This window comes from Candida albicans, chromosome 2 (genome assembly GCF_000182965.3).
Source record: "Candida albicans SC5314 chromosome 2, complete sequence".
Taxonomy (NCBI): domain Eukaryota; kingdom Fungi; phylum Ascomycota; class Pichiomycetes; order Serinales; family Debaryomycetaceae; genus Candida; species Candida albicans.
The window spans coordinates 80,686-108,609 of record NC_032090.1 but is presented as its reverse complement, the minus strand read 5'-3'; the positions used below and the strand labels follow the sequence as shown (position 1 = coordinate 108,609).

Sequence of the window (27,924 nt, the reverse complement as noted above, 5' to 3'; positions counted from 1 at the left end):
CAATTTTTCATTAAACTTTTTTTCCAATTTTATTTGTACTCGTAAGTACAAGTTAGTTTGTTGTAAAATTTAAGGTCTAATTGTATTCTATAAGCCTATTCTATAAAACAAACAATGCATTTTAGAAGTCTATTTTTTTTTAATTCTGTATCAATAAATCGTTTTCGTCATCCTCGTCCAGAAGCCACGCGTATGGTTGGTCTTCCTCATCGTCATCAACTTCTTCTGCAATCAAAACATTTTCATCCAAATCGTAAATCTCCCCAACTAACCCCTTGACAACAATGATGATCTCGTCTAATCTGTTGTATATCATATGTGCCACCAACAATGAAACAATGTTTAATTTCCCATCATTACTGAAAAATTTATCGTAATCCAACTCCTTTGTAATTTCATCATGACCAGTTTCTTGGGTACATTTTTTTTTCACTTTACTATAAAATCGTTCACTTAATGATATTTTTTCAAGCCCCCATTGTTTTCGTAAGAGTTCCATATGCTTGACTGATATATTAGCATCGGTGATTTTAGGCAATGCTTCCTTGGTTCTCAATGCATCAGCTGCCATGTGAACAGTAGCAAAAATATCTGCTTCTAACTCAGCATAACAAAACCCAATTCTCCGGAAAATTGTCGGTAGCCAATGTACAGGGTCTTCGAGTTCGTTAAATGCCACCAATAGCATTAAGTAAAGTTGAGTAACATCTGTAATCAACCCCTGTAATCTCAAATACTTGGACTCGGGCCAATACCCGGAAATAGGCAATTCGAATTTCAATGGAACTAACAAGGTCGACAACCGAGCAACTTTTAGCAACAAGTATCTAAATTTAGCTAGTAGTATATCGTGTCTTGGTTCAGTATGGAAATGAGGATCAACAGCTCTTTTCAAAGCAAACTTGGTTACAGAACAATGGATATTCCCAACTTCTGAAAGTCCATCTGCCAATATCTTTCGAACCAATGCCTTTGATGAAACAGGACTGGGGATAATTGCTGCTAAAGAACCAATACACAACCCAATAGTCACACCAATAAATCGAAGATAAGCAGGTTCGAAACCGTACTTTACATCTGTCATGGGGTATAGTTTAGCATCTATCCAAGATGTACCCATCACTAACTCCGCTGTTACAGCAAACAAATTTTGTGGTAATAATGTTTGATGCACGGAAAAATGTCTAAAATAAACAAAATAAACAAACAACACTGCAGTTACAGCTCCATATCCATAATAATTACCATTACCATTGCCACAAGCAATATACCAACCAATCATTCCAACAATTGCACCAAAAAATGTATACACCAATTTTGCACAAAAAACATATATTGTTGAGCCGGTGTTTTCGCTGATGGAAACTGCAATCATAATAACCAACCATATCATTCTGTGATGGTAATAGAAACCTGCCGTCGTTCTTACAAAATATGGAATTGCCCCAATAGTTATTAATCCACCAGCTTTGATCCAGAACCAAAACTTATTACTAATAAAGAATGAATATAATTTTGTGAAATATAGACCGAAAAACTGCATTGCATTTGCTGGTGGCAAATTGTCAGCATCCCTTTCTTGGATATCACTAGATAGATAATCGGGCATTGGTTTATCCATATCGCTTGATAAATGCCTTGGCTTGGAGTACCGATTTTTCGTGAAAAAAGTTATAAACTTGGGTTCTGGTCTTCTTTCATCCAAGTCCAAACACAAGTCTAGTATTTTCAAAATATTCTCACACTGATGCTTGGCTATTTGCAAAAATAAAACACCTTGACTAATTAAAAAAAGCATTTCATTTTCACTTCTAGTTGAATCCACCATCATCTTCTTCATTGTCTCAACATCTTCAAACTTGCACAACAGATCCTTTAAGGTAGTTCTAGCTTTGAAGACTTTTCCATTGATCTCCTTTTGCTTCAGTACATGCATATTCCATTTTCCTGGTAGCCATGCATAGATTCGAAACTCATTGGCAGCCTCTAACCATTCAATAATAGTTTGAATACCCAAGTTTGCATCCTCCAATAGTGGGGTAAAATGTTTGGACATAAACTTTGCCACTTCGTCAATCCCTCCTAAAGTCATTCGGTTACCAGCACCATGAATGGCAATTCTGTTTCTCAAAACTTTCATTCTTTTCTCTGATTCATATTTGCCAACTTTCTTATAGGAATCCTGAATGGCGCTAAATAATTTCGCATGTCCATGAGCCAAATGAGACGAGGCATTCGATTTTTTCCTGACAATTGCAAAGTCATCTTTGGCATAAAATGTCCTTTCTTGTAATAGTTGATAAAAATAAGCATAACTTGCACTTGAACTAATTAAATTTTTCAATAATGATCTAAATTCACCAACATCACCAACATCAAATCTCCCGTAAGAATACTCCAACCAAATAGTAGACGCCACATTCTCTGAAGGTGCCATTGAGCTTCTCAACTTGGTAATATCTTTCTTGTACGCCTTGTAATTGGAAAAATTTGGTGCTGACGGTTTTAATGTCTTAAACATTTTTGTATTGCCATCCATGGCCTTTTGCAACTGCGTCATAAATTTTATACTCCCTTGGAAAAATAACCAGTTAGATGTGGTAGGATAAACAATCAAGGATGTCAAGACTTTTACCAGTAATGATAATCCAAATGGTTTTAAAACTATAAGTCCAATTTCCAATGGCTGATATAACGGTGAAAAATGACCATAACAGGTAAATATGCAACTACCAAATTGTCCCCCAATATACGCCAAGGTCCATAGCGGATGTGCATGCTGTCGAATGTTCCCAACAATAAATGTAAAAGATATAATAGATAATATACTAATTGCAGCAGCTTTAGTAGTGATGTACCTTCCAGTGAAAATTTGTTCTGAAACACAAGCCTGTAATTGGTCATTCATTTGACAACTACCTTCTTGTATGAGCTGTTGGGCCAATTCCTGTGACGTTATTCCATGGTTTAAATCATTTATTATTTTTGATCTGACAACATGATGAACAAATGCAATCATCATCCCGAAAAGTCCCGCACAACTAGCCAAGACGTTCATGATGATAGATGAACCGCCAGATATCGAAAGGAACCCCAATACCACAATCAAATATGCAGCATTCCCAAGCCAATAATAGGTTCTGGGTATAATTGTTAAAACAGCACAAGACCAAACATGACACCAGCTCCGACAGACTATTTTGAATGAGGCATAATCCAAGTGGTTCAAAATGTAGTTTGGCCATATCACGTCAAGAACTTTTCTCCACAAGGTAGGTTTAGCCTCGATTTTTTCATCCAATATTGAATTTATAAGGTTTCTTTCATCTCCATCAGGGAAATATGCGTTGGCTATATCGTTATTTTCATCATCATTTTGCTGTTCTCCTCCTCCTCCTTCTTCGCCAGCATTTTGCTGATTAATATCTTGTAGAGGTATGGGGGCATCAACATGTGCTGGAGAAACCCTTGAAGATGCCAAAGATGACGATGATTCTAAGGATGTTAAAGATTCATGACTATCTCTGCTATTTGACATTTCATTTAGGTTGGTAGATAAAGTACAAGGTGTTGAAATACAGAACGGAGAAAGAAAAAAGGTTAACATCATGAGAAGAGGATTAGAGTTTCTCCGCGAAAAAAAAAAAATAATTAAAGTTTGTTTCCGAGATCCTTCAAACAGAGAACATTGGAAAGGCGCTAAGCAAAAAACATTTTCGTGAACATTGTTAAATGAAACAAGCAAAAACAAAAAGAAAACCCATATCACCTTATTAAATCCACGAACAAGATGGTGATACGTCGTTTGCCAAAACAATGTAATTTACAATTACCAGAATATTAATTATTATATAATCGTCTATAACGACTTATTAGGAAATAAATGACCCGTGCATTAGAATGCACTATTTTCTTTATCATCAGAGAATTCCAAATCTTGTTTGAATTCAAAGTAGTCATCTTCGTCAACCAATATCCTTTCATTCAAGTCATAGATTTCTCCAACTAATCCTTTGACTAAAATCATGATCTCATCCAAACGATTGTAAATCATGTGAGCTACTAGCAAGGACATAATATTCAACTGACCATCGTTACTGAAAAGTTTGTAGTGATCTAATTCTTTCAGAGTGTTCTCGTTGTTATTATTGATGGCACTATCACAGTAGAATCTCTCACTTAAAGAAATCCTTCTCAACCCCCATTGTTGTCTTAACAATTCCATATGCTTAAGTGAGATATTGGCCTCTGTGATTTTAGGTAAAGCTTGCTTTGTTCTTAAAGCATCGGATGCCATATGAATAGTAGCAAATACTTCTGCTTGCAAGTCTGGAAAACAGAATCCAACTCTCTTTATAACCACCGGCAACCATTTCTCAGGGCCATCCAACCCTTGAAGAGCACTCGACAACATAAGGTAGAGCTGAATAACGTCAGTTACCAAACCCAGCAATCGTTTGTATTTGCTTTCCGGCCAGTATCCTGCTATCGGAACTTCAAGCTTCAATGACATGAGCTTTGACAACCCTGCCATTCTCATTAACAAAGAACTATAGTTGCTTAAAACGGCATCTTGCCTGCCCTTTATATTGTAGTCAGGGGTTTCAAGACGGGCCAAAGCAAAATTTGCTACATCACAATGTATGTTACCAGTCTCAGATATGGTCTTTGCCAAAACATTACGAACAATTGCTTTTGATGAAATAGGTTTTGGAAGCAACACGGCCAACATACCAAGACATAACCCAATGGCAACACCTATGAATCTCAAATACGCTGGTTTATAACCAACATCAACATTAGCTAACTTGTTGTATTTTGCGTCAACCCAGGAAGTGCCCAAGACCAAAACTGCAGTGACCGAGTACAATATTTGAGGTAATAGCGTTTGGTGAACGGAAAAGTGGCGAAAATATATGAAATACATGAAAAGAACCGCCGTAACTGCCCCGTACCCATAATAATTACCTTGTCCATTGCCACATGAAATGTACCAAGCAACCATACCCACCACAGCACCAAAGAAAGAGTAGCACAATCTTGCGAAGACAACATAAACTGATGATCCAGTATTTTCACTAATGGATACCGCAATCACAATAACCAACCAAATCATCCTGTTTCTGTAGTACAAGTTTGCAAGTGGCCTTACAAAATAAGGTATTGCCCCGATAGTGATGATTCCACCCACTTTTATCCAAAACCAGAATTCGTTGCTGATAAGGTACTTGTACAATTTAGTGAATAGGTACCCAATATACTGGAACAAGTTGATCGGAGGCAAAGTATCGGCATTTCTTTTCCGTACAATATTTTCCAGTCCAGGATTTGTCACATCAATCTTATTAGACAAATGCTTTGGTTCCGAGTACTTTGTCTTTGAGAAATAGGTGATAAATTTAGGTGTTGGCCTTCTTTCGTCAAGTTCAAGACAATAGTCTAATACTTTGAGAATGTTCTCACATTGATGTTTGACAATCTGCAAGAAAAAAACACCCTGACTAATCAAAAATAAAACTTCTTTCTCGGGTTTTGAAGTATCAATCATAATCTTTTTAAGGGTTTCCACATTATCAAACTTGGCTAGTTCAATTTCCAATTCCAGCTTCACTACCTTGACTTTTGAATTCAATTGTTCTTGCAACGACACATGTTTGCTCCATTGACCAGGAACCCAGGAGAATATTCTGAAATCATTGGCGGCTTCCAACCACTCAGCTATAACTTCAATGCCGGTATCAGCATTATCCAATAATCCTGCAAAATACTGAGAGATTCTGGTCGCCATCTCATCAATCACTATAGTTGTAAGTCTACTGTCTTCTTCCCCTTGAAGTATTATTCTACTTTTCATGATTTTCAGTCTCTGTCTCAACTCGTATTCTGCCACATCTGTGTAGGAAAGGTCGGTTTTATCAAATGCTGGTTTTCGGGCAAATTGAGAAGAAGCATTAGACCTCTTTCTTACAAGAGCAAATTCGTTTCTAACAAAATGAGTTCGTTCTTCCAACAATTGATAAAAATAAGTATAAGTTGATGATGAGGTAAATAAATTCTTTAAAAGGGATCTAAACTCTCCCACATCACCAACATCAAATCTCCCATACGAGTATTCTAACCAGATTGTCGATGCAACTATTTCCAAGGGTGCCATAGACCCACGAAGCTTGAGTATCTCTTTTTTAAACATTTTATAGTTTCCAAAATTGGATGCTGAAGGTTTCATGGTTTTAAAGAATTTGGCATTCTTTTCCAGAGACGATTTCAATCCTTTCAAGATTTTAGTGTAACCATTGAAGAAGGTCCAGTTTGATGTGGTTGGATACACAAGCAAGGCTGAAACTATCTTTGCAATGAACCCTAATGCAAAAGGTTTGATAACGACATAACCAATTTCCAAAGGATCAAACAACGGCAGAAAATGGCCGTAACAGGCAAATATACAAATTGCAATCTGACCAGAGACATAGACCAATGCCCACAATGGATGCATATGTTCTCTCATGTTACCGACAATGAATGTGCATGTGATTATTGAAAGAATGGTGACAGCTGAACCAGTAGTGGTGATGTATCTACCAGTGAAAATTTGATCTTGGATACATTGTTCTAAACCGGAATCAAAGTGACAAAGACCTTCATCTATCAAGTTTTTGGTAAGTGTTTCAGGTGTGATACCATGATGGATGTGGTTTATAATTTTTGTTGTAATCACATGATGAAGGAATGCAATAATAACACCAATAAACCCCGCAATACTGGAAAGTGTATTCATGGCGATAGAGGTCCCCCCAGAAACGGTGATAAACCCTAAAACAATTATCAAGTATGCAGCACCGCCCATCCAATGACTTGTTGCTGGGATAATTGTTAACACTGTGCATACCCACAATTGGCACCAGCTACGAAATGTAATTTTGAAGGAAGGATAATCTAAATGTTTGAGAATGTAATCAGGCCAAACAAAATCCACAAACTTGTTCCACAAGCTAGGTTTTATTTCAGGTTCTTCTTTCACAATTGTATAGGCGAGATTACGCTCGTCACCTTCAGGGAAGTATGCATTCACAATATAGTTTTCAGTATTATCTCCGACAATTTTCAGCTCATCTAACTGAACAGGAATATTTTCATTCTCTAAAGATTGTTGAACCGTTGAGGGTGTAGTTGAGGATGCAACTGACAGTAAATCGCTGTCATGTAATTCTTCAGGTGGCATTGTAGAAACAACGATAATTAAAGAAAATAGTAAAAGTCCAAGCAAGGGACTACATAACCACCTATATATATATATATAAACGGTTATTTTCAGAAAATTTTTGAAGAATGGTCTGAAACTTATTTATGGTTTTCCATTGTTTTATTTCATTTAAGCCCCATGGCACATGCCAATTTAGTTGCTTTTCCATAAATATTACATGTGTAATCGGCGCTAACATGAAAGCTTATTTTTTTTGGGGTACTGATCGGCTATAAAAGTCAAAGATAAAACCGATGGGCGCTTTATACATGATTATTCACGATGTAGTTTACTTGATTTGGCTCAAATGGGCTCGCATATATTTTTATGTACACTTGTATTTCGTTAACTATTAAAAGATCTTCGTAATATGTACGATACTATCGTATTTGAAAGCTGCTATCACTTAATTGCCAAACAATTGTTGGCGGGATTTATTTCCAATTGTGGTGTACCTGGCGCTACCAATCTAACATCTAATTCGGCAAACTGTGCGACTATCAATAGGAAGTTTGTCTCGGACAACCCCGAATCAAAGATTGGATTTTTCAAAACTCTTTCAACTATAAATTGGTGGAGATCTCCTTTCTACAATTGCATATATGATATTTTATATAATCACACATAACTTTTTTTAAACATTATTTAAAGCATTTTCGATGACCAAAATTCTTTCTCAAGACGACTTTCAAAAGCAAATTGTTTCACAATATACAGATGTTATTGGTGAAAAACTCGGTGGAAAAGTGTTATCTTTCTCAGATCAGTGGTTTGCTGATGCTGAGAATTTAATTAAGCCGAAGCCACCAATCAGAGATGCGACTAGATTCACATATGCTGGTGCTTGGTACGATGGTTGGGAAACCAGAAGACACAACGAAGCAGAAGCTGACTGGGTTATTTTCAAATTAGGTGTCAGTTCAGCCAAATTGATCGCTTGTGAAGTTGATACAGCTTTTTTCAATGGTAATCATGCGCCACATATTTCTGTCGAGGCATTGCAAAATTTCGATGCCAGTGACGAAAATTTACAGAATGTTAAAGAGGAAGATTGGGAAGAGGTCATTGCTAAAGTCGAATGTGGCCCACTGCAAAAACATTTCTTTTCTAGAGGCTCGTTGACAAACAAGAATTACACACATGCTAGATTGAGAATGTATCCGGACGGTGGGATCGCCAGGTTCAGACTCTACGGACAAGTCATACCAGTTACCGATCAATCATCAAGTTCTGTCACTGATTTTGCCTCTGTTCAAAATGGAGGTGTGGCTATTAAGTTTAGTGATCAGCATTTTGGTACTGCTGACAACCTCTTATTACCAGGACGTGGCCATGATATGTCTGATGGTTGGGAAACAAAAAGATCAAGAGAGCCAGGCCACACAGATTGGGTTATTATCAGACTAGGTGCTCCTGCAAAATTACTGGAAATTGTGGTTGACACAGCACATTTTAGAGGTAATTTCCCTCAAAAAGTCAATGTTAAAGGTATAAATGTTGATGAGGAGTCAAAGATTGAAGCAAATTCTGATGCTTGGGAAGTGGTTGTTGACGACTCCAAAACTAGTGCCGACAAAGAACATGCATTCAAAGTCAAAGATAACTCAAAAGTATATTCGCATATTAAATTGACTATAATTCCAGACGGTGGTGTTAAAAGAATTCGTGCTTTTGGTGTGAAGGCTTGATGAAGATTTACGATCTCGGTAAGAAAAAAAAAATTTTTTTGGTTGGTGGAGTGAAGAGATTCGAAATTATATAATAATACATCGATTTGTAAACTACTCTTACAATGAATAGACGTTTTTTTTCATTGATTGAACAAAGAGTTCCCGCAAAATATATATCATTCACTGTTGATGATTTGAAATATGACTCACAACTAGAGTTTGTTAACCGTATCCAGACAGTGTTGCCGTTAAACCCTTATTATGTCAAAACAGTATTGAAAGAGTATATCAAACACATTGAATCTTCAAATGAAGACACTTCAGACGAACTATACGAACTATATTGTGATCCTGACGTTTTGAACTCAAAGGAGCTAAACCCAGAACAAACAGATGTTATCAAGTATTTCATATCTGGGTTTAATCAACAATATAGTGGTGATGGCAAGGATACGATAACAATAAAAGAAACACCTAAACTAATCTCAGGAAGTAATACAACAGGGTTAAGAACGTGGGAAGCAGCACTTTATTTATCTAATTTTTTGAATGGCAAAGATAGCCCGCCATACAATCTCAAAAACAAAACTGTTATGGAAATTGGATGCGGTACAGGCTTGGTGAGTTTGGCTCTTGCCAAAAATTATCACCGCAAAATTGACAACATCAAAAGATTGATCATGACTGACGGATCTAGTAATGTGTTTGACAATCTACAAGAAACATTGAGGTTAAATGAGTTAAACGATTCCAGTATTATACAATGTCAACAATTGATCTGGGGTGAAAATACAACAATTGAGGATGATGTGGATTTCCTCGTGGCGGCAGATATTACTTACGATACAAGAATCTTGGACCCACTATGTCAAACCATTCAAGACTTGTTTGCTAACAACAATTTACAATTTGCAGTAATTGCGGCAACAGTACGAAACATGGACACTATAAAAGAATGGGAGCTGAAGCTAGATGTATGGTTTGCCGGCAAATGGTTAGTTAGAGCCACCGAGTCAGACCCACATTCTATTCAATCCAACTGCTGGTTTAATGTTAATACTCCTCAAATACGTATTTATGAAATACATGTGTAGGTAGAAGAATGGTGTAGTAGTTAACGCTTTGTTTCTATGTATTTCCTGTATATAGTTACTGTCCAATAATATCTGTTGAACGAGTCCTTTCACCGAGTTTTTCTCTCACGCTCGTTGAAAAAAAAAAACCAAAAAAACCAAATAGTGTCAAGAGTCTGCTATTCTTTCTTTTCCCAAATTAACTACCTAATAGATAAATAAATATGGGTTCCCTTCCAAGATATCCTTTCCCAGTTTTGAAAACTTACTGGCCATACGCTATTGGTGGTATGTAAAACATCATGTTGGATTCATATATTGCCTGTGATAGTGATTGACATTGGACAACTAATCTAAAGACTGTTTTTTAATGCAATTAACGATACAACGACGGTTATTCTTGGGATTTTTCATTCAATCAATATATCATGACAGCATATTCATTTTGAGTTGTTTATAAAAACGAATAGCCAAAATTGTCATCAAATCACACACTATGATCCTTTTCCTCTGTTCCAATTTTTACTAACATTCATTTATTCTAGCTGGTATTACTTACTATTTAGTTTATAAGGGATCAATTGCTTCAGCTAACTCCGATGAATTCATCAATGACCCAAGAAACCCAAGATTTGCCAAAGGTGGTAAATACATTGATTTAGATAAAAGAGATTAAGGTGGTTGTTTCTAACATTGAATAATTCATTATCTGTCGTTATTTCTTGTTGAAAACGTTATGGTTCAATGGATTTATATCAGTTGTTTTCTTCTTTTTGGGTTATTTATTAAATATTCAAATTTTCATTACATATATATATAAAGTTTAAAAAAATAATACTTTTACATATTTACAGATTTAGTAGAACACTATCATAATGAGTCCATGGTAACCATAACTAAAGTCAATCTCTTAGATACTGACTATTGTGTCAGTATGGTTCAAGCCAATTAAATCGCATATTTAGTAAGCATCACGTTTTTTTTTCTTGCTTCTTTGTCTCTTTACTATCTTTGCACAGATAAATACTTAACGATCTTCAAATTAGTAATCGAAGATATTTTTTTTTTTTTTCAAACAACTATTCAACTTCTTTCTTCATCGACTCAACCATGTTTGTGAACAAACGCTTACTCGCATATATTCCAAAAAGATTGTACCATTTCAAGACTTTGCCAACGCCAAATCCCAATGCTTTAAAATTTATATCACCAGAGTGTAATATACTACCTATGGATGACAAAACATTTGAATTCACAACGACTTTACAAGCCATTCATTCTCCATTGGCGTTAACTCTTTTCAAAATTCCTGGTGTCAAATCTGTAATGTTGGGACACGATTTCCTTACTGTTAATAAGCAAGATTATATTAATTGGGCAAACTTAAGACCAGAGATTGTGGAACAATTGGATGAGTTTTTGACCTCTAAAAAGCATCCAGTGATTACTAAAGAGCTAGTGGACGAAGCTCAAAGAGAAGCCGAGGAAGAGTCTGAATTAATTTCCATGATTAAAGAGTTGATAGAAACTAGAATTAGACCAGCTATACAAGATGATGGAGGTGATATCGAATTGAAAGGCTTTGATGAAGAAACAGGAACAGTTTTTGTGAAATTACAGGGAGCTTGTAAGTCCTGTAGTGCAAGTGAAGATACTTTGAAACATGGTATTGAAAGTATGTTGATGCATTACGTCGAAGAGGTCAAAGAAGTCATACAGATTTTGGATCCAGAAGAAGAAATAGCCGTGAAAGAGTTTGAAAGATTAGAACAAAAATTGAAAAATGGTAATAGTCAAGGCGAACAAGCTCCTCCAAGTTTGTAATGTGTTGGTGTGGGTGTGGATGTGGGTGAGGTACCAGTGTCAAATAGAATAGTTTTACATTATACATTATTAATATCACGTATTTATTTATTTATTTATTAAGTTGTTTAATCTGTGGCATCTTTATTGATTTCGTTTAAGATTTCTTGTCTTAAAAGTGTGGTCTTGATATCTTTGTCCAATTGAAGATTGGATTGTTTGAGTAATCCTTCTTCGATGCACTCTTTCCCTAGACAAATCCTGATTTCTTCAAACAAGTCATTGAGCCATTTCTCAGTAAAGTTAGTCCATATTTTGGAAACCTGGTTAAACCCTAAAACTAAACCTAGGGTGGTCAATGCAATACATTCATTAGCGCCGTAGCCAAAATATTGATAACCACAAAATGATATAAGTGATATAGGGAGTTGGTAATATAAAAATGCAGTCGCCAAAGCACGGTATACAAATGGTTGTATTTCTTCAGCAATACGTTTGTTGATCACTTTATTTTTCAATTTCAATAATGGATTGTCAATCACTTCGGCGTCAACCAGACTAATTTTCCCTTTCAAGTAATTGTAGTTTTCTATACTTTTGTTCATAAAGTGGTTCATAAAAAAATCCTTTATATCATATTCCACATTATCATTTTTGTAGTACAATTTCCACCAAATGAGGTTTTTATGGAAGAATTTGGTTGTTTTTGGTTTAAACTCGTCTTGCAATTCGGTATTAACCAAATCTGTAAATCTAGCAATCTCCATATTGGAAATATCATTAATCTCTTCTGGTGCAGCAGCAGTGGATATTTGTTCTTTGATTTGGGATTTTATATTATGTAAAAGCCATTCTTCCAACACCAGTGTCTGAGTAAACCAATTTATAGCTTTGTATAGTTCATAAATGTTACTGTCCGTCATGCTGTTAATAAACGTATCAGTTGCCATTACGTCTTTTGATATGAATTCAGTTATACCTTTGTAAGCAAGCTGACTGTTTATTTTAATTAAATGGCTATGAGAGCTTGTCGCAAAAGTAACTGGGGTGGATTCGGAACTATAAGGAGTAAATTCACAATTGTCAAGAACGTTGAGTAGTATTTTATTCTTGACGTCTTTATGATAATCTGTATTCTTTAATTCGTTTGAAACATTGATTAAAAAAATATAATCACCAGTGTTTGTGACGTCAGAAACTTCTTCAATAATCAAATCATTGGCAATCTCAATTTGCTGTTGAAATTTATTTCTGTAGTTGCCTGATAGTATTGGTGAAGGAATTCCAAACTCTCCGCTTTCTTCATCCACTTCGGGTGCATCGTTATATACAAATTTCCCAAAAGACTTTCTGTTGGCAATTTTATCAAACCAAATTTCATTACCAGAAGCCAATGGATCAGCCATTAATGCTTCAATTAATTTCGAGTTAGTTTTAGTCTCTTTATTGGCATATATTATTCCAATCTTTAACAGCTGAGTTTCTAGTTTGTGCTTATTCAAGTTGATATATTTGCTGATGTCCTCATTTACCGTGAAATCTTCTGGAAAAGAACTTTTGTAGTTGTTCAAATTGTACACGAGACTATTGTTGGTGAAATTTGTGGTAGATGTAGTAATAGACCTGGTGGCCAATAATTTAAACCAATGTCTGCTAGCAACATTTCTATTAATCAAGCATTTGCTAATCATGGGATTTATTAGTATCATTTTCCCAGTTAAATTGCTGGAGACGTTAAAACTAGACGATTATACGTATGACAAGTGTGATTGGTTGTACTGACAAAAAAAGAAAAATCAACAGAAATCAACAAAGGTCAAGTTGTCCGTATGCAGGATGTTATTGGTAGCGCTATCTCAATTAATGGCAGAGGTTTGAAATTTGCTAAATAAACAAGGAAGATATAAACTACGGGGAGGAAATTACCAATTATTGGTGGCATCTGGTGGTACAGATTAAAACAGCTGGCTCTTGCATCTGGTTTATAGAGATGTCTTACTATGGAGTGGCTTTTTTAATGTTGGCTATTGTAGAATCGTTGCAAATTAGTAACAACTAACGCGTTGATAGTTAGAAATTGGGATGGTCCCATAAATGAGGCTCAATTCAGGAAGCATTTTCTGTTGCAGTACTTGTTTTTGGAAATCTTTGCTGACCTCGCATCACGTAGAGTTAAGAATAGAAATGTATGTATTCCAATCAAACTGGCAACGCGTTTGTAAAATATCAATTGCCGTACAAAACCTGTACAGGTGAATATAAAGCCATAAAGTACATCTTAATGTTTCAAGGGAAAGAACAACAATAAAGTGGGCTAATCCTCTTTTGTAGAAAAGAAAATTGGTTCCAATTGGCAACAACCAAAAGTCATCATCAGTATCATAGATAAACAATACGGAAATGGTCGGAATGCAAAATCAACAAGTTTTAGAAATCTAAAATCAGCCACAAGAAACAAAAGTTAGAACGAGAAAAGTCAAATTTTTATGTGGAGGGAAAAGAAAGAAAAGGAAACGAACGAGACACAACAAGAAAAAAAAAAAAAAAATCTCAATCTCAATAGCTCTTGAACATTCCCAACAACGATCTATTAATTAACGCCGTCACGCGATTAACAACTCAGCTTAATTATAAATACATGAGTAGTTTTTCTTTTTAAGTTTTAGAATTTTGTTCGATACAGACGCAACTTATAAACAATTACAGCTTAAGATAGATAATCATCACGAATTATGAATCAACAACAACAACAACCACTACTAAAACGAGTTGCTCATTCTGTGAAAAAATATGCCACGTTTATAGGCCCAGGTTTAGTGGTCAGTGTGAGTTATATGGATCCAGGAAACTATCTGACATCAGTATCATCAGGATCGATGTACCAATATAAATTATGTTTCATTATTTTCATGGCCAATTTGTTTGCTATCATTTTGCAAGCCTTGTGTGTCAAATTGGGGACCATCACAGGTTTAGATTTAGCAGAAATGTGCCGATTACATTTAAACCCAAAGTTGAACCTTTTCATGTATTTCTGTGCTGAAATCGCCATTATAGCCACCGATTTGGCCGAGGTTGTTGGAACCGCGATTTCGTTGGAGATTTTATTTGGGATTCCTTTATTATATGGGGTTGTAATTACCGTTTTGGATGTTTTAATTATTTTAATGGCATATCACAAGGATGGAAGCATGAAACAGACCAAATTCTTTGAAATATTGGTATCAATATTGGTGGCTGCCACGTGTGTTTGCTTTATTTTAGAACTTTTTAAATGTAACTTTGAGCCGGGATCTGGCTGGAAAATATTTAAAGGATTTTTACCGGTCAATAAAGAAATATTCAAGGAGTCGATGGCGTTGTTTTTGAGTTGTGCGATTGTTGGTCTGACAGTCATGCCTCATTCCTTGTTTTTAGGCTCCGCATTGGTTCAACCAAGATTGAAGGAATATGATGAGACACATGGCACCAAAGCAAATGTTTTGCCCGTTGAAAATGAAGACACCACGAGATTGGTGCCACCTCATCAACCAGTAGAAGGGTCGAGATTACGCAGAATCTCCGATGGGTCATTATTGACAAACAAGTATAAACCCTCGTATGCAGCAATCAAGTATTGTTTGAATTACTCGTATGTTGAATTGGTTCTGTCGTTGTTTATTGTTGCTGTGTTTGTGAACTCGGCAATTTTGATTGTTGCCGGGTCTACTTTGTATGGCAAACCAGATGCAGCCGATGCCGACTTGTTGTCAATTTATGAAATGTTGTCCTATTATATCTCACCCGCTGCTGGGTTGGTTTTTGCATTGTCAATGTTGTTTTCGGGACAAAGTGCTGGTATTGTATGCACTATGGCAGGGCAAATTATCAGTGAAGGGTTTATCAATTGGACATTAGAACCTTGGAAGAGAAGAATCATAACCAGAGTATTGGCAATTGTTCCAGTTATAGTGGTTGTTGGAATCTTGGGTAGAGAGGGTGTTTCAAAAGTAATGAACTCTTCCCAAGTTGTATTGAGTTTCATTTTACCAATTGTCAGTGCACCATTAATTTATTTCACTTCCAAAAAAGAATTCATGACGGTGATAGATACATCTCTGACAGACGAGTCTACCCCACTTTTAGAAGAAAATGATCTTGATGAACAAATTCCAGTGAAAAAAATCAGTTTTGAAAACGGTAGTCTACTTCGTAATGCTAGTATTCTCACCTGGGTTATCATTACAGGTTTGAATGTCTATTTAATTATTGCATTTGCCAATGGGGCTGATATTTAAATTTATACAATTAGAGTTTATATATAGAATATCAATAAAAAAAAAATATGATACAAATTAGAAATCGAAAAATAATATATTAATATTACACAGTCATTGTACATTACAAAATATAGATACTATCAGCTCAAGCAAATCTTGTTGGTCTTTTTCTATATGCTGATGGACCCTTGAGATTAGGCAACCGGTTCAGTTTAGTGGTAGCAGTGGTACCGTTATTGACAATTGCCTTGGTTGGAGGGATTCCTGGTAATGTACCACTGAATTCAGATACTAACACCGGGATATTTTTACTAAATTGGTATGAAAAACATCCTGGGTTTACGTTGAACAACTGAATAGCTATAGAAATTAGTTTGACCACTCTATTGTACAAAATATTTTCTTCATGTTGAGGAGCCAATGGGTTTCGTACATCACTTCGTGAATATCTTTGTTGACGTAGCTTATTCAATTTCAATAATGATATGGAGATCATTTTTTGAAGTTTTTGAGGATTGACCAAATCTTGTTTATGCTCTTTCAAATAGTTCAACTCTTCGACTTTTGTTGGATCCCACTTGATAATATTGGCGATATTTATGGCTTGACGAGATGACGGTTGTTGAGTTTTTTCACTGGCTTGATGTCCATTGGTAGGTTCAGCCCCGTTTTCTTTACTAGATTTACCTTCACCTGCATCCTCTTTACCCACTACTGTATCATTATCCAAAGGATTCGTTTCATTTTTATTTTCAACAAAACTTTCTTTGAGTTCAGCAATCTCTGTCATACCAATATGTTGCAACCAAACATTAGCTTTCAATTTGTTTCCCACAATGGACCCAGACAGGTTACGTGATGGTGCAAATGATCGATAGTAGTTTCCTGGGCCCCAAATATTGGTTGGTTTCGTTGAATAATCGTTATCTCTATTCTTCAAAATTGAAAGCTTTGTCTTGGTTGAGGCACCGACTCCATCCTCCAGTTCTTGATTGGTATTAAGGTTTGCTGGTTTTATAGTCTGTGAGGTGTAAGTTAACCAAGCTGGCACCGAAATAGTATACCAAGTGGGGTGGAAAAAGTCGTGTAAAATATTGGTTGGTTGGTCCAATGGTGAGGGAATTCTATTGGCAATAGGCGATAAGGTCTCCAATGTATTTTCGGACAGTGAATCTTTAATACTAGGAACAACTTGGGCAAGTCCGTAAGGTGAAGGAACAATCGATGCTCTATTATCCAACTCTGATTTAGAAATTACAGAAGAGAACAATGGTTGGGTCTTTTTCGTTGGTTCTTCCTTATGTTGATGATGTTGATAGAGCACGCTGGAAGATTGAGGTTCTGGTTCTTCGGTGGTTGAAATATAGGTAATGACTTCCCCATTGGAAATATTATAGTTGGTGATTATCTTGGTAAAATCTTCATCTAATTGTGTTTCCAATTCAGTTTTAATCTCGCCGGTTTCATTGTTGAATTTGATCAAATTACCAACTTCACGTAATAACAATTCTGTAGAAAATTTGTAGAAAAAATCTAACTCTTTATATTGTAAAGATCCATTTTCTTCTTTGTTCAACAAAATGGATGCAACAGCCTTAATATCATGGAATAATTGGTATGGTGTAGAATACTGTCCGTTTTTATACTTATTTTTAATACTGGTGACATCCGTTGTTGTGTGTGATTGCAATGATGACACTATTTTCATAGGGTTTTCCTGGTAAAAGTCCACTGGAAGTATCTCATTGGTTAAAACATCTTTATTTGTATGTTCATATACTGTAAACAAATCTGGTAATATGCTCTCAAACTTGGACACTTTAAAATGGTTGTTAGTCGTTGGTTCATTGCAAGCTCTTTTTTTTTTCTAGTTTGTGATAAATATACATACGTGAAGAACTTTGATTTTCAATATCTTTTGTCATGATTGTCTTGATAGAGTCAACTATAGATTATACTAAAGACGGAGAAAAAAAAGAACCAAAAAATCAAAACATATTCAAAGACTATATAACTTTTTTTTTTTCTGTTTGTCTCGTTGTAAGTTTTTTTTTTTTTTTTTCCGCTCGTTGATGATTTTTCTTTAAGCTGTTTAACATTTCTTGTAGTGTGTGCACGACTTCAAGTTATTGTAACTTACCAGCATACAGGTGAGTTTGGGGAGAGGTTGTTTTTTACAACATTATTAGATAATTGTACTATAATATTAATTTGTTCAGATTTTTGTATTTGCAATTAACTTTTGCTTTTGGGTCTGCTTGTTTTTTTGGTGGTTGCAATGAACCAACCCTCATGGCTAGACCTTGATCTTATGAACTGGTAATTTTCAGAATTGACAACTCGATTGCAAAACCCTTCTTTTAATATTTCAGTTGGAATACCCTTTCTGTGAATCCAGGAACATGTGAAGTCCCAGTTCAAATTTTCAGGGGGAGTACTTCCAATATTCTTTAAAATATCTGTAGCCTTGACTTTAATTTTCTTGTCAAACATCTTCAGTTTTGTTTTGGGGTGTTTTCTTTCGAAGTAATTCATCTTTGTAAGTATAAAGGGGTTATATTGATTCAGTGGTGTACATTTATCTCCATTATTAGAATCGTCGCTCTTTGGATGAATAGTGGTATCATTATCACCGACTTCTTCCTCGATAGCATCAAATAGTTCAAGAGAGTCATCACATAATGAAAAACTCCAATCATTTGAATTGTTCATTATCAGATTTAACGTAATAGTTTTTAAGAAAAGTATGTTCTGATTTGGTCAAATTCATCTACTTTTGAATTTTATTTTTTTTTTCACATTTTTTTTGCAACAACTTGGAAACAAATCTTTGCATGAATTAAGATTGAAAAAATAACTTAATACATTTTATTTTGTTAACATACACTGCTCTATATCAAACACACATATGCCATCATTCTTAACAACGTTCAAATCAGTGTCTATTTGAAACAATAGATTGAATATTGGTAATTTGATTGGATACTTGCAGGGCCAATTCATCCTTAACTTTTTCTCTTTCTTCAAGAGACGTGTATTGGTGTCTTCCTCTCAAAGTCCAATCTGCTACCGAAAAAATCAAACAAACTCCAAACACCCCTGACGAGTAATTCATATTGCTTCCAGTAACCGGCATCACGTTAGGGAAATTATAGAAAACAAAAGCGAATATAGCCCATACAATCAACCCGATATTACAAACTAAACCAAAACCATTTAACCAGAAGGGGCCATGTCTGATTTTGTTTCTTTTGAATACCAAGAATACTGTTGGAATCAAGTATGAAAGTAACAAGAAAGTAACACAAGAAATCAAAATGGAATTGTACGCAGTTGAGGAACCCAAATAAATACAACCAATAACCATGACCCAGAAATTTGACAAGAGATGGGCATTCACCACATTTCCAGTTCTGCTATCAACTTTTGCCCATACTTTTGACAATGGCAATCCGTTATCTCTGGCAAAACTATAAATAATTCTCGATGCCCAAGTACTGCAACCAATCGAACAACCAAGGGAAGTCAAAAGAATAAGAAATTCCAAACCCACAGCTGCAGCTTTAGAATTGGTGGCCTGATAATAAATATCCAAAATAGGTACCCCGGTGTTGGATGATAAAATCTCATCCAAGTTTTTAATAGAAAAAAACATAGCAATAGAATAAGTGAAGGAAGTGATAAACCCAATAGCAACTGTTCCAAGAATGGCTTTAGGAATATCTGTAGCTGGACTTAAACTTTCTTCAGCAATGTGAGTGGCAGCATCCAAACACGAAAAACTCCAATTAGGATTGATCAAACCAACGATGAATGCAATGGCTGAAGAGGACCAACCAGTACCATTATTAAATTCAACGAAAACAAAATGTGGGCTTTGAAAGTCGCCATCGTGCATCGAAAGAACAACAATGGTGATAACAACAAATGAAAAAAGAGAAGTGTACAAGGTGGTACTTGAGATCATGGGCAACGGCTTTTCGTAAATGTTGAAAAACACTAACAATACTGTGATAGCCTCATAAACAATAAACACTTGCCATCTTTCAATTGTTTTTTCAGGATGGTGGAGCATGTACATACCAACAATAGCTGTAGCAGATGTCATATTGACACTAGCTGTAGTAAAAGTACTACCAGCTGCCAGCAAAATACCAGTGAAATAAGCACAGGCACGAGCATACTTTGGGGGTGCCAATTTTTGTGCCCAATAAATTTGTGCTGCAGCATTAGGATAAGCTGACGAAAGTTCGGAAAGAGTAACACCAATGAAAACAGAAAAAACTGCAACAATAATAATACCATAGATAATCATCATTGGCCCACCAGAACTGATACCAGCTACTAAGGAACCCAGGATACCAAACCAACTATTGGTGATACCAAAACCAATACCCAAAAGAGAAACAATACTAAAATTTCTCCTAAGTTCAGGGGAGTACCCAGTTTCAGCGACTAATTCTAAGTTAGCTTGTGCTTCTTTCAAGAGTCTTTCGGCTTTTTTATCATCAGCCACCGCCAAAGCATCCAAGTTAGTTGTCACATGATTGGTGACTCTATTTGATAGAATATTGTGTATTTCACCTTTACCAACACTGGCTCTTTTTGATGAATTGGAATCTTTCTTTTCAATCGAGTCAGACATAATATGAATAGTTTGCAATAATTATTTGACTTATTGACCAGCAATAATAAAGGAAATAGAACTGTTAAAGTAGAAAGTATAAGGAAAGTAATTGGGTTTAAACAAATGGAAAACTTTACCGTTCTAGAATTAAAAGAGAAATCATTCCGTATTTATGACGACTGAAAACACCAGGAGGAGAAGTTATTAATTTGTGAAAGTATCAGTAGTAGACTAAATTCACCGAGAAAGGGCTTTCTGCCATGAACAATCTCAAATGTATTTCTAGTATGTTTCTGCATAATAATAATTCTCAAAATTGAGATTATCTTATCAGTTTGAGAAATGGGAAATTGAAAATTAATCAGTAATTAAAAATCAAACACAAAACCAAAACCCAAAAATGGGCACAAAACTAAAATTACAAAAAATCAAAATTCTTTGCAAGTGATTGATCTGACCTTATCTGTGGACGATGTCCATACCATCCTCAGAGTGTATTGCCTGGAAAAAGTAGTAGAAGAAAAGGATCTGTCTAATAGAACTCTCCGCAGTTAGTGGCTGATATTTCTACATTCTTTTTTTTCCCCACATCAAAAACTGAACAATTGTTTAATCAATTGTAGATAACATCAAATATATCCGCCAAAAATAATACAATATCAACAATTGGAAAATTTAATCTCACAGGTAGAAAATTGTTAAGCTCTAATCTACAGGAAACAATAACCAACAAAGAATTGACCAATTAAAAATCAAACAGTAATAGTTGGAGCAATGATAACTAAAATTACATCTTTTGCGTCAAAAATAAAAAGCTTTCCAAACAATTACTCAAAACTGAAAAAATTTGCAGAATTTAAAAGATTGTCCAGCGTTTCAAACTTATATATATATGATGTAAATCAGTTTTGGGTAAAGATTTCCAAACTATGAAGTAATCAATTTGCTACTGTCAAGTATAAGTAGTATATATATGTTAATCTGGCATTGTTTGATACAGGATCTATATTTCGATTTTAAGTACAAGCCAATATCTAACACTATAGCCATACCTGGGGTTTGCTTCTTTTATTGGCGTTTTTGCTTATCTGCAAATCTCACTATTATTACTATTTAGTCCTGAATTACCTGCTCATTACAACGTTTTCATGCAACTTTAGAAAGCACGAGAATCTAACTAACTTATCCTTCAGTATCAAACTAATTTTCTAGAACCTACAATAATAGTACCAGTAAATGCAAAATGTGTCCATTATTTTCTTTCCAGATATACTTCTAGCTATATAAGTAATTCTCTAGTGTTTCTAAAATATATCATCATCTTCACCATCGTCATCACTATCATCAAAACCAAACTCATTCATTATACCTGCCTTCATTAATATGTCATCCCAATTACTAAACATAATAACGGCAGTTTCACTCAAGGCAATCACAGCCATTCCACTGCCAACACCAATCCATAAACCAAAGACTTGTAGGCCAACAATTTTACTCAAAACCATAGCCAATGGCAATGCAAATGCGTAATATGCAATAAAATTTATATAGCCACCTATCTTTTGTGAACCTTGAGCTCTCAATATACCACTATTGACCGAGGCAATACCATCGAAAATTTGTAAAACACTCACCAAAGGGTTCAATAAATCGACAATGAGTGAAATCACTTCAGGATCATCTGAGAAAATCCGAGCAATCTCGTATCGGAACGAAAACAATGCTAAACAGTTTATGGTGGAAACAATCACTGCCGCCACCATGGCTACTCTAGTGGCTAAGATAGCTCCAACCATATTCTGCCCACCAATAAAATTAGCAATCCTGGTGGTAGCAGCAATTCCCACAGAAAATGGTACCATATATGTAAGTGATGCAATACTGGAAACGGCACTCTGAGCTGCTAATTGAACGGTCCCAAAGTACGATGCAAACAAGGTCATTATTTCATATGCCATGTATTCAGATTCCATCATAACAATACCAGGTATGGCCAAATGAATGATTTGATTCCAGTTACTGAAAAGCTCTTCCATAGACGCTAATCCAAACCAACACTTTCCTCCATCAATGTATCTGACATAAAGAACTAACAATATCATCATTAACCAGAAATTAATCCCTGTGGCAATGGGTGCACCAATATAGCCAATCCCATATGTCTCATTCCATACAAGAAACCACGAAAGTCCAATATTGATTGGAGCACTGACGAATAGTATACCCGTGCCAGCTTCAAATATACCCTGAGCCTGCAAAAATCTCTTTGAGTTTTCAAAAAGAATATAGCCTGGTGCCCCCAATATCAAGCACCTTAAAAATTCCTGAGTTAAATGGACCACTTCAGGATCGTCAATGACATATTTTAGGATCAGTCCAGAAAACCACCAAAATAAAGCACATGGCAAAAACAAAATCATGGAAAAAATATTACATCTCTGTACAAAAATACTCATCAACTCATAGTTGCCTGCACCGTAAGCTTGTGGACATAACGTATCTAACGCAGTTGCCGTTCCTTCAAAGATAGCAAACGTAATTGTTGAAGTCATAGTTGCCAACGACACGGCCCCTAATTGTTTTGTACCCAATTTTCCTACAACCACCAAACATACAATCGAAAATATATGTTCCAAGATAAATGTTAATATTAATGGCAACGAATTTTTGAATAAACTTTTTGACTCTAGATTATAATCGGTTTTTAAATTAAGAAAGTCTTCCTGGGGACTAATGACAGTTGGCATGGTGCCAGATCGCCTCCTCCCCAACTCTAAATCGTCTTCATCACTACTTCCTGCTGGTGAGGATGCTGCGGATATCCTCCGTTGATGCTCTTCATGCAACCAGTCGTGGAATGATTCTTGGTCATCAGCGGTCTGCACTGAACTCAAAGTCGATGGCAAAGATCGCGAAGTGCTAACGCTTGCAACATCACTATGGTCGTCTTCTGGGCTATATATTTGTGATCCAACTTCTATGTTTGACAAAAATGAACGTTGGTCATCGCCATCGCCGTATATGAAAAGTGGGTACTGTGTCGATGGTGGGACAAATAACCTTCGTCTTCTACTACCGGTGAGCCCGCCTGCATTATTAGGATTGGCAAGTCTGTTTATTGTTGGAAATAAAACCATTTTGAAATGAGTCCACCCGCTTTTAAGTCTTTGTTAAACCTTGTGGTATGTCTATATTGCAGACAATAGCTCTCTCTTTGCTTAGTCTTTTTTCTTGCTAGTGAACTAGAAGAAGTGATGTAGAACAGGAACATTATTTTTTGGTTATTAGTTGCGTGAGTCGTGTAAGTATTAATAACAGAAATATTGAGCGCTACTATTAACAACATCATCTCATGTATACTTGAATCTGTCTCTGTGGTCAGAACTATGTGATTATATACTGAATGGACCAACCAGGTTCTCATTACCCGAATTCTAAACGACACGCCACGAGTGGTCACTCAATGTTGTTCCTCAATCACTAGCATATTAGTAAGCAATGCTTCCTTTCGATCCGGAAACCAATACCTCGTAAGCCACTTGTTTGCAACAAATGTTCTGATTCTTATTCCGACCTTCGGGATGGTAGAACCATAGTAACAGTCATTCTTGCTTAAGATTAGCGAACAATCATAGCAATAACCAAACTGAAAAAAGCAAACTCATATTGATATGTAAAAACTTATTTAAATATATATGTAACAATAAAAAAAAACAATAAAAAGCTAGAACAAATCCCTGGATTATTATCCATTTAAATTAAAAGATCATCCATATAGCTCCACCCAAAATGACAGCCAACACTATTGCTGTCAATACACCAGCACCCGCTTTGTCCTTTCCTGTAATGGTCAATTCATTCTTATTGGCATTATCTTCCGAGTTGGTACCAGCAGAATAGTCAGTTCTGTTAGTACCACCTGTCTTGACAGAAAGTGGTGGCTCAACGATCAATGCCATCATAACCTCCAAAGCACTAGTCTGTTCACCCAAACCATAAACACCATCCCACTTGTCTATTGCCCAATTTTCACCACATGTGACTCCATCGGACCCACCAGAACATGACTTGGCAGCACCTTCAGCACTTGCTTCCAAAACTTCTCTAATTCTATCTTTGGTTTCTGGTGCCAACTGTGTAGTTAAACCAAGACAACGTGAAAATAAGCAACGGAAAGATCTTTGATCGTTATTACATTTGTTTTGAGGCTGACAAGTTGTTTCTTGCATAATCTTGTTGGCAAAGAAGTATGACAAAGATGCTTGGACAATCTCGTTTGTTCTAGTCAACCATACATCATCACCTGTAAAGTTGTACAAATAAGCACAACCAGCCATAAATACACCATATGTGTAAGACCATCTCAAGTCAGTCACAGAACTACAGTTATTAGTAATCTTAGCACCATCGTAGATTCTAACATCACCATTGTCCTCTTCAGTTAAAAATCCTACATCTTCCATCCATTTCCAAACTTTTTCAGCAGTGTCCACATAAACAGAACTGTTCCCAGTATATCTTGCCAACCTTGCCGCTAAATGGAAAAGACAACCATTGGAAATTGAATTCTTATAATCATAACCAGAATTCCAGGTAAAAATTTGCCATCTTAACCCACCACCGCAATTATCGGCATCCCATCTTGCATTCATGGTATTGAATACGGCTTGGACCATTTCTAACCAACTGTGTGATTCCGGCTCAGTGAAATTTCTTTCCACAGCTTCCATAATAGCCATACCCCAAACACCTTGATCATCATTACCTTCTGTCATCGATTGATTGGATGGAATATAATTATAGTTTTCACCGGCTTGATGGTACATACCATTATAGATCAATTTTTCCAATGTAGAATTGTCAGATTGACAGTAAGTGTAAAAATCGACTAAACCGCCAAAGGCTTCTCCGGCATTCCACCAATAGTTGGGTGGAGCAAACATTCCTACTGTACCCCCATACTTGAGACCTTCGTAATAGTTCCAAATACCTTGGACAACATACTTAGCTGCAGAACATATCGAATCTTTATCATCAACATTGATGTCCAATGATTGCACAGATGCCGTAAAAAGTAGTAATATTGATATTGTTAGTTGTTGTAGTGAGACCATGGGTGAATATAATGTGTTGTCGAGGTTCTTAGTCTGTAGTTGATAATCTCTATGTTGTGATGTTGGGAAATCAACCGCAGTCGAATAGATAAGAAAAAAAATATAAAAATAGAATTTGAAAATAAAATAAAGTAAAACTACAAACGCGAAGAATTATATAAATTTTGTAGAATGCTTCGATTCCAAAGTACACAGCAAAGCCAGTATACCTGACATAATTGTTTGCTCAGGAATAGGATGAACACCAAGCCCTTGAAACTGCATGGTTTTATGGTTGCACGAAAAACAAATGAGAGATATTTGCGAGGAAATAAAGAAAAGAGTCAAATCTTAAGATTTCAAATCAAATGACGAGACTTTGGTTTTCTTTTTCCTTGGACACACACACGCACAGTCTACATAGCCATACATATCAAAACTGAGTTGTAGAAATATCATAAAACTCCACCAAAACAATTTGGTCGTTGTCATTCCCGTAAATACCAACTAGTAAATGGCTTTTGCTTCCTTTATTGAAGATCCAGTCGTGCAGTTTAATACAAAATATAAACAGCGAATAAGCCCCCCACAAGATGTCACAAGAAAAAGTGGATGTTCATTGTAACCTTAAAGAGTTTCATAGATTGATTTGGTCATAGATATGTGATTAAATCTATATCAGTAGCAGCAAATAGCTTGGCTTGGTGTAGTTCTACCTCCTCCCATGAATGACGTCATTACAAGTAGAGGATCTCGCCGCAATAAAGCACTACGTAACACAGTGTCGTAACCATTAGTGGAACAGGTGGGAGTGATTTATATTATAAGCCTTGGCAATATATAACCACCACTATTACTCATTACAGCTTGAAATGTTTGAGCTTGTATATTTATTGGCCTATTCAAAGTTTGAAAATATCCAAAAGTTGTGTAAGTTTAGTTATGACCACTCTATTGTTTGCCAATATCAACATTTCATTGCCAGTTTGCCCATCTCTTTTGGTTTCCGGATTTTCATTTAAAAAACACCCGTCATTCTGGGGTTTCCTTACATTTTTGAAAAATTCACTAGTACGATTTCTATCCAACAAAACCCCGTTCCAGCCAGCCCTCACTGCTCCAATGTAATCGTTGTTGTAACTATCGCCAACATGCCAACAGTCAGAAAGGAAGTCACCTGGAGGATAATTCTTGCTTCGATAATTTGCATCAACATGAGCTCTATACTCGACTAAAGCAATTTCATCAAAAAATGCCTTGGTTGGTTTGGAATAATCTGAATCGTAGGATAAAAAAACCCCACTACAATGGAAATGCTCACTACAATGAAAGTATTGTTTAATTTTCAAGCTCTCAAGTATGGTCAATGCTCTTGGATCAGAGTTGCTGGCCACAATTAGTTTGACACCCTGTTTCTGCAATGCTTGCAATGTAGGCACAACATCATCATACACAGAATATGCTTCTTCACTTGTAAAATGGTGAATCAACCGATGACACAATGCTAATGCCTGATCATCGTGTCTATCTAATTGAAATAATCTGATGATTAATTCTTTCCACCAGGAATCACAATTATCAAATTTGGGGTGACCCTTTCCGTAATTAGGATACGATTGTAACATTTCATCATAAACTATTGGGAATTCCTCTTCAATAGATTGTATAGATTTATTAATACCAAACTCATGATAAGCAATTTCATAATACTGTTGGGGAACTGGCTTCTTGGGGACATATAGAGTACCGAACAAATCAAAGGAAATGAAATTCGGTCGTGGGAACTTTCTTGCTGTTTCTCGAATCATTTGTGTGTTTTCCATTTTGAATGGTTGAGAAATCAATTGTGATTTAGTTGAACTCATTCGTACAAATGTACGTGGAGAAAGTAAGAAATTTCTAAGCATGAATTGAATTGAACTGTAATTAAATGTGTAGAAACATCAACTGACGGAACACACCACAAAGGTAAATATTAGCCAAGAAATTAGATTAATGTTAATTTGAGAGATTACAACTTTATAGATAATTTGTGAATGTATCTCCCATTTAACAAACCCCAGCAATTATAAATACTAAGCGGGAAAAAAATAATGCGGAGGGTGAACACCACACGCTTTAACGGCAGTAAAAGAAAAATATAACTCTCACACTCTATT

General features: G+C 35.8%; 14 protein-coding genes across 14 annotated transcripts; 5 read left to right on the top strand and 9 right to left on the bottom strand. All coding sequences in view use genetic code 12, as the record gives it.

The window, feature by feature from the left end:
• Window positions 1-139: 139 nt before the first annotated feature.
• Window positions 140-3,610, bottom strand: CAALFM_C200650WA (uncharacterized protein; the record flags this gene model as incomplete). The annotated part of the gene is made up of 1 exon (XM_714417.2): window positions 140-3,610. One exon carries the CDS (start codon window positions 3,608-3,610, stop codon window positions 140-142), a length of 3,471 nt encoding a protein of 1,156 aa, XP_719510.1.
• Window positions 3,611-3,895: 285 nt separating this feature from the next.
• CAALFM_C200640WA (uncharacterized protein) lies at window positions 3,896-7,219 on the bottom strand (the record flags this gene model as incomplete). Its single annotated transcript, XM_714418.2, has 1 exon — window positions 3,896-7,219. One exon carries the CDS (start codon window positions 7,217-7,219, stop codon window positions 3,896-3,898), a length of 3,324 nt encoding a protein of 1,107 aa, XP_719511.2.
• A 680-nt stretch (window positions 7,220-7,899) lies between these two features.
• On the top strand, window positions 7,900-8,928 carry CAALFM_C200630CA (allantoicase; the record flags this gene model as incomplete). Its single annotated transcript, XM_714419.1, has 1 exon — window positions 7,900-8,928. The coding sequence occupies one exon, from the start codon at window positions 7,900-7,902 to the stop codon at window positions 8,926-8,928; it is 1,029 nt and encodes a 342-aa protein (XP_719512.1).
• Window positions 8,929-9,032: 104 nt separating this feature from the next.
• CAALFM_C200620CA (protein-lysine N-methyltransferase) lies at window positions 9,033-10,004 on the top strand (the record flags this gene model as incomplete). The annotated part of the gene is made up of 1 exon (XM_714420.1): window positions 9,033-10,004. One exon carries the CDS (start codon window positions 9,033-9,035, stop codon window positions 10,002-10,004), a length of 972 nt encoding a protein of 323 aa, XP_719513.1.
• Window positions 10,005-10,207: 203 nt separating this feature from the next.
• Window positions 10,208-10,659, top strand: ATP18 (F1F0 ATP synthase subunit i; the record flags this gene model as incomplete). Its single annotated transcript, XM_019475195.1, has 2 exons — window positions 10,208-10,271; window positions 10,529-10,659. 2 exons carry the CDS (start codon window positions 10,208-10,210, stop codon window positions 10,657-10,659), a joined length of 195 nt encoding a protein of 64 aa, XP_019330740.1.
• A 434-nt stretch (window positions 10,660-11,093) lies between these two features.
• On the top strand, window positions 11,094-11,807 carry CAALFM_C200600CA (uncharacterized protein; the record flags this gene model as incomplete). The annotated part of the gene is made up of 1 exon (XM_714421.2): window positions 11,094-11,807. One exon carries the CDS (start codon window positions 11,094-11,096, stop codon window positions 11,805-11,807), a length of 714 nt encoding a protein of 237 aa, XP_719514.2.
• Window positions 11,808-11,914: 107 nt separating this feature from the next.
• CAALFM_C200590WA (uncharacterized protein) lies at window positions 11,915-13,495 on the bottom strand (the record flags this gene model as incomplete). Its single annotated transcript, XM_714422.2, has 1 exon — window positions 11,915-13,495. The coding sequence occupies one exon, from the start codon at window positions 13,493-13,495 to the stop codon at window positions 11,915-11,917; it is 1,581 nt and encodes a 526-aa protein (XP_719515.2).
• A 1,023-nt stretch (window positions 13,496-14,518) lies between these two features.
• On the top strand, window positions 14,519-16,063 carry SMF3 (putative divalent metal ion transporter; the record flags this gene model as incomplete). Its single annotated transcript, XM_714423.1, has 1 exon — window positions 14,519-16,063. The coding sequence occupies one exon, from the start codon at window positions 14,519-14,521 to the stop codon at window positions 16,061-16,063; it is 1,545 nt and encodes a 514-aa protein (XP_719516.1).
• Window positions 16,064-16,190: 127 nt separating this feature from the next.
• CAALFM_C200570WA (uncharacterized protein) lies at window positions 16,191-17,970 on the bottom strand (the record flags this gene model as incomplete). The annotated part of the gene is made up of 2 exons (XM_019475194.1): window positions 16,191-17,863; window positions 17,937-17,970. 2 exons carry the CDS (start codon window positions 17,968-17,970, stop codon window positions 16,191-16,193), a joined length of 1,707 nt encoding a protein of 568 aa, XP_019330739.1.
• A 310-nt stretch (window positions 17,971-18,280) lies between these two features.
• CAALFM_C200560WA (uncharacterized protein) lies at window positions 18,281-18,757 on the bottom strand (the record flags this gene model as incomplete). Its single annotated transcript, XM_714425.1, has 1 exon — window positions 18,281-18,757. One exon carries the CDS (start codon window positions 18,755-18,757, stop codon window positions 18,281-18,283), a length of 477 nt encoding a protein of 158 aa, XP_719518.1.
• Window positions 18,758-18,980: 223 nt separating this feature from the next.
• On the bottom strand, window positions 18,981-20,690 carry CAALFM_C200550WA (uncharacterized protein; the record flags this gene model as incomplete). The annotated part of the gene is made up of 1 exon (XM_714426.1): window positions 18,981-20,690. One exon carries the CDS (start codon window positions 20,688-20,690, stop codon window positions 18,981-18,983), a length of 1,710 nt encoding a protein of 569 aa, XP_719519.1.
• A 1,286-nt stretch (window positions 20,691-21,976) lies between these two features.
• Window positions 21,977-23,809, bottom strand: CAALFM_C200540WA (uncharacterized protein; the record flags this gene model as incomplete). Its single annotated transcript, XM_714427.2, has 1 exon — window positions 21,977-23,809. The coding sequence occupies one exon, from the start codon at window positions 23,807-23,809 to the stop codon at window positions 21,977-21,979; it is 1,833 nt and encodes a 610-aa protein (XP_719520.1).
• A 621-nt stretch (window positions 23,810-24,430) lies between these two features.
• DFG5 (putative mannan endo-1,6-alpha-mannosidase) lies at window positions 24,431-25,786 on the bottom strand (the record flags this gene model as incomplete). Its single annotated transcript, XM_714429.1, has 1 exon — window positions 24,431-25,786. One exon carries the CDS (start codon window positions 25,784-25,786, stop codon window positions 24,431-24,433), a length of 1,356 nt encoding a protein of 451 aa, XP_719522.1.
• An 881-nt stretch (window positions 25,787-26,667) lies between these two features.
• Window positions 26,668-27,672, bottom strand: CAALFM_C200510WA (uncharacterized protein; the record flags this gene model as incomplete). Its single annotated transcript, XM_714430.2, has 1 exon — window positions 26,668-27,672. One exon carries the CDS (start codon window positions 27,670-27,672, stop codon window positions 26,668-26,670), a length of 1,005 nt encoding a protein of 334 aa, XP_719523.2.
• Window positions 27,673-27,924: the final 252 nt, after the last annotated feature.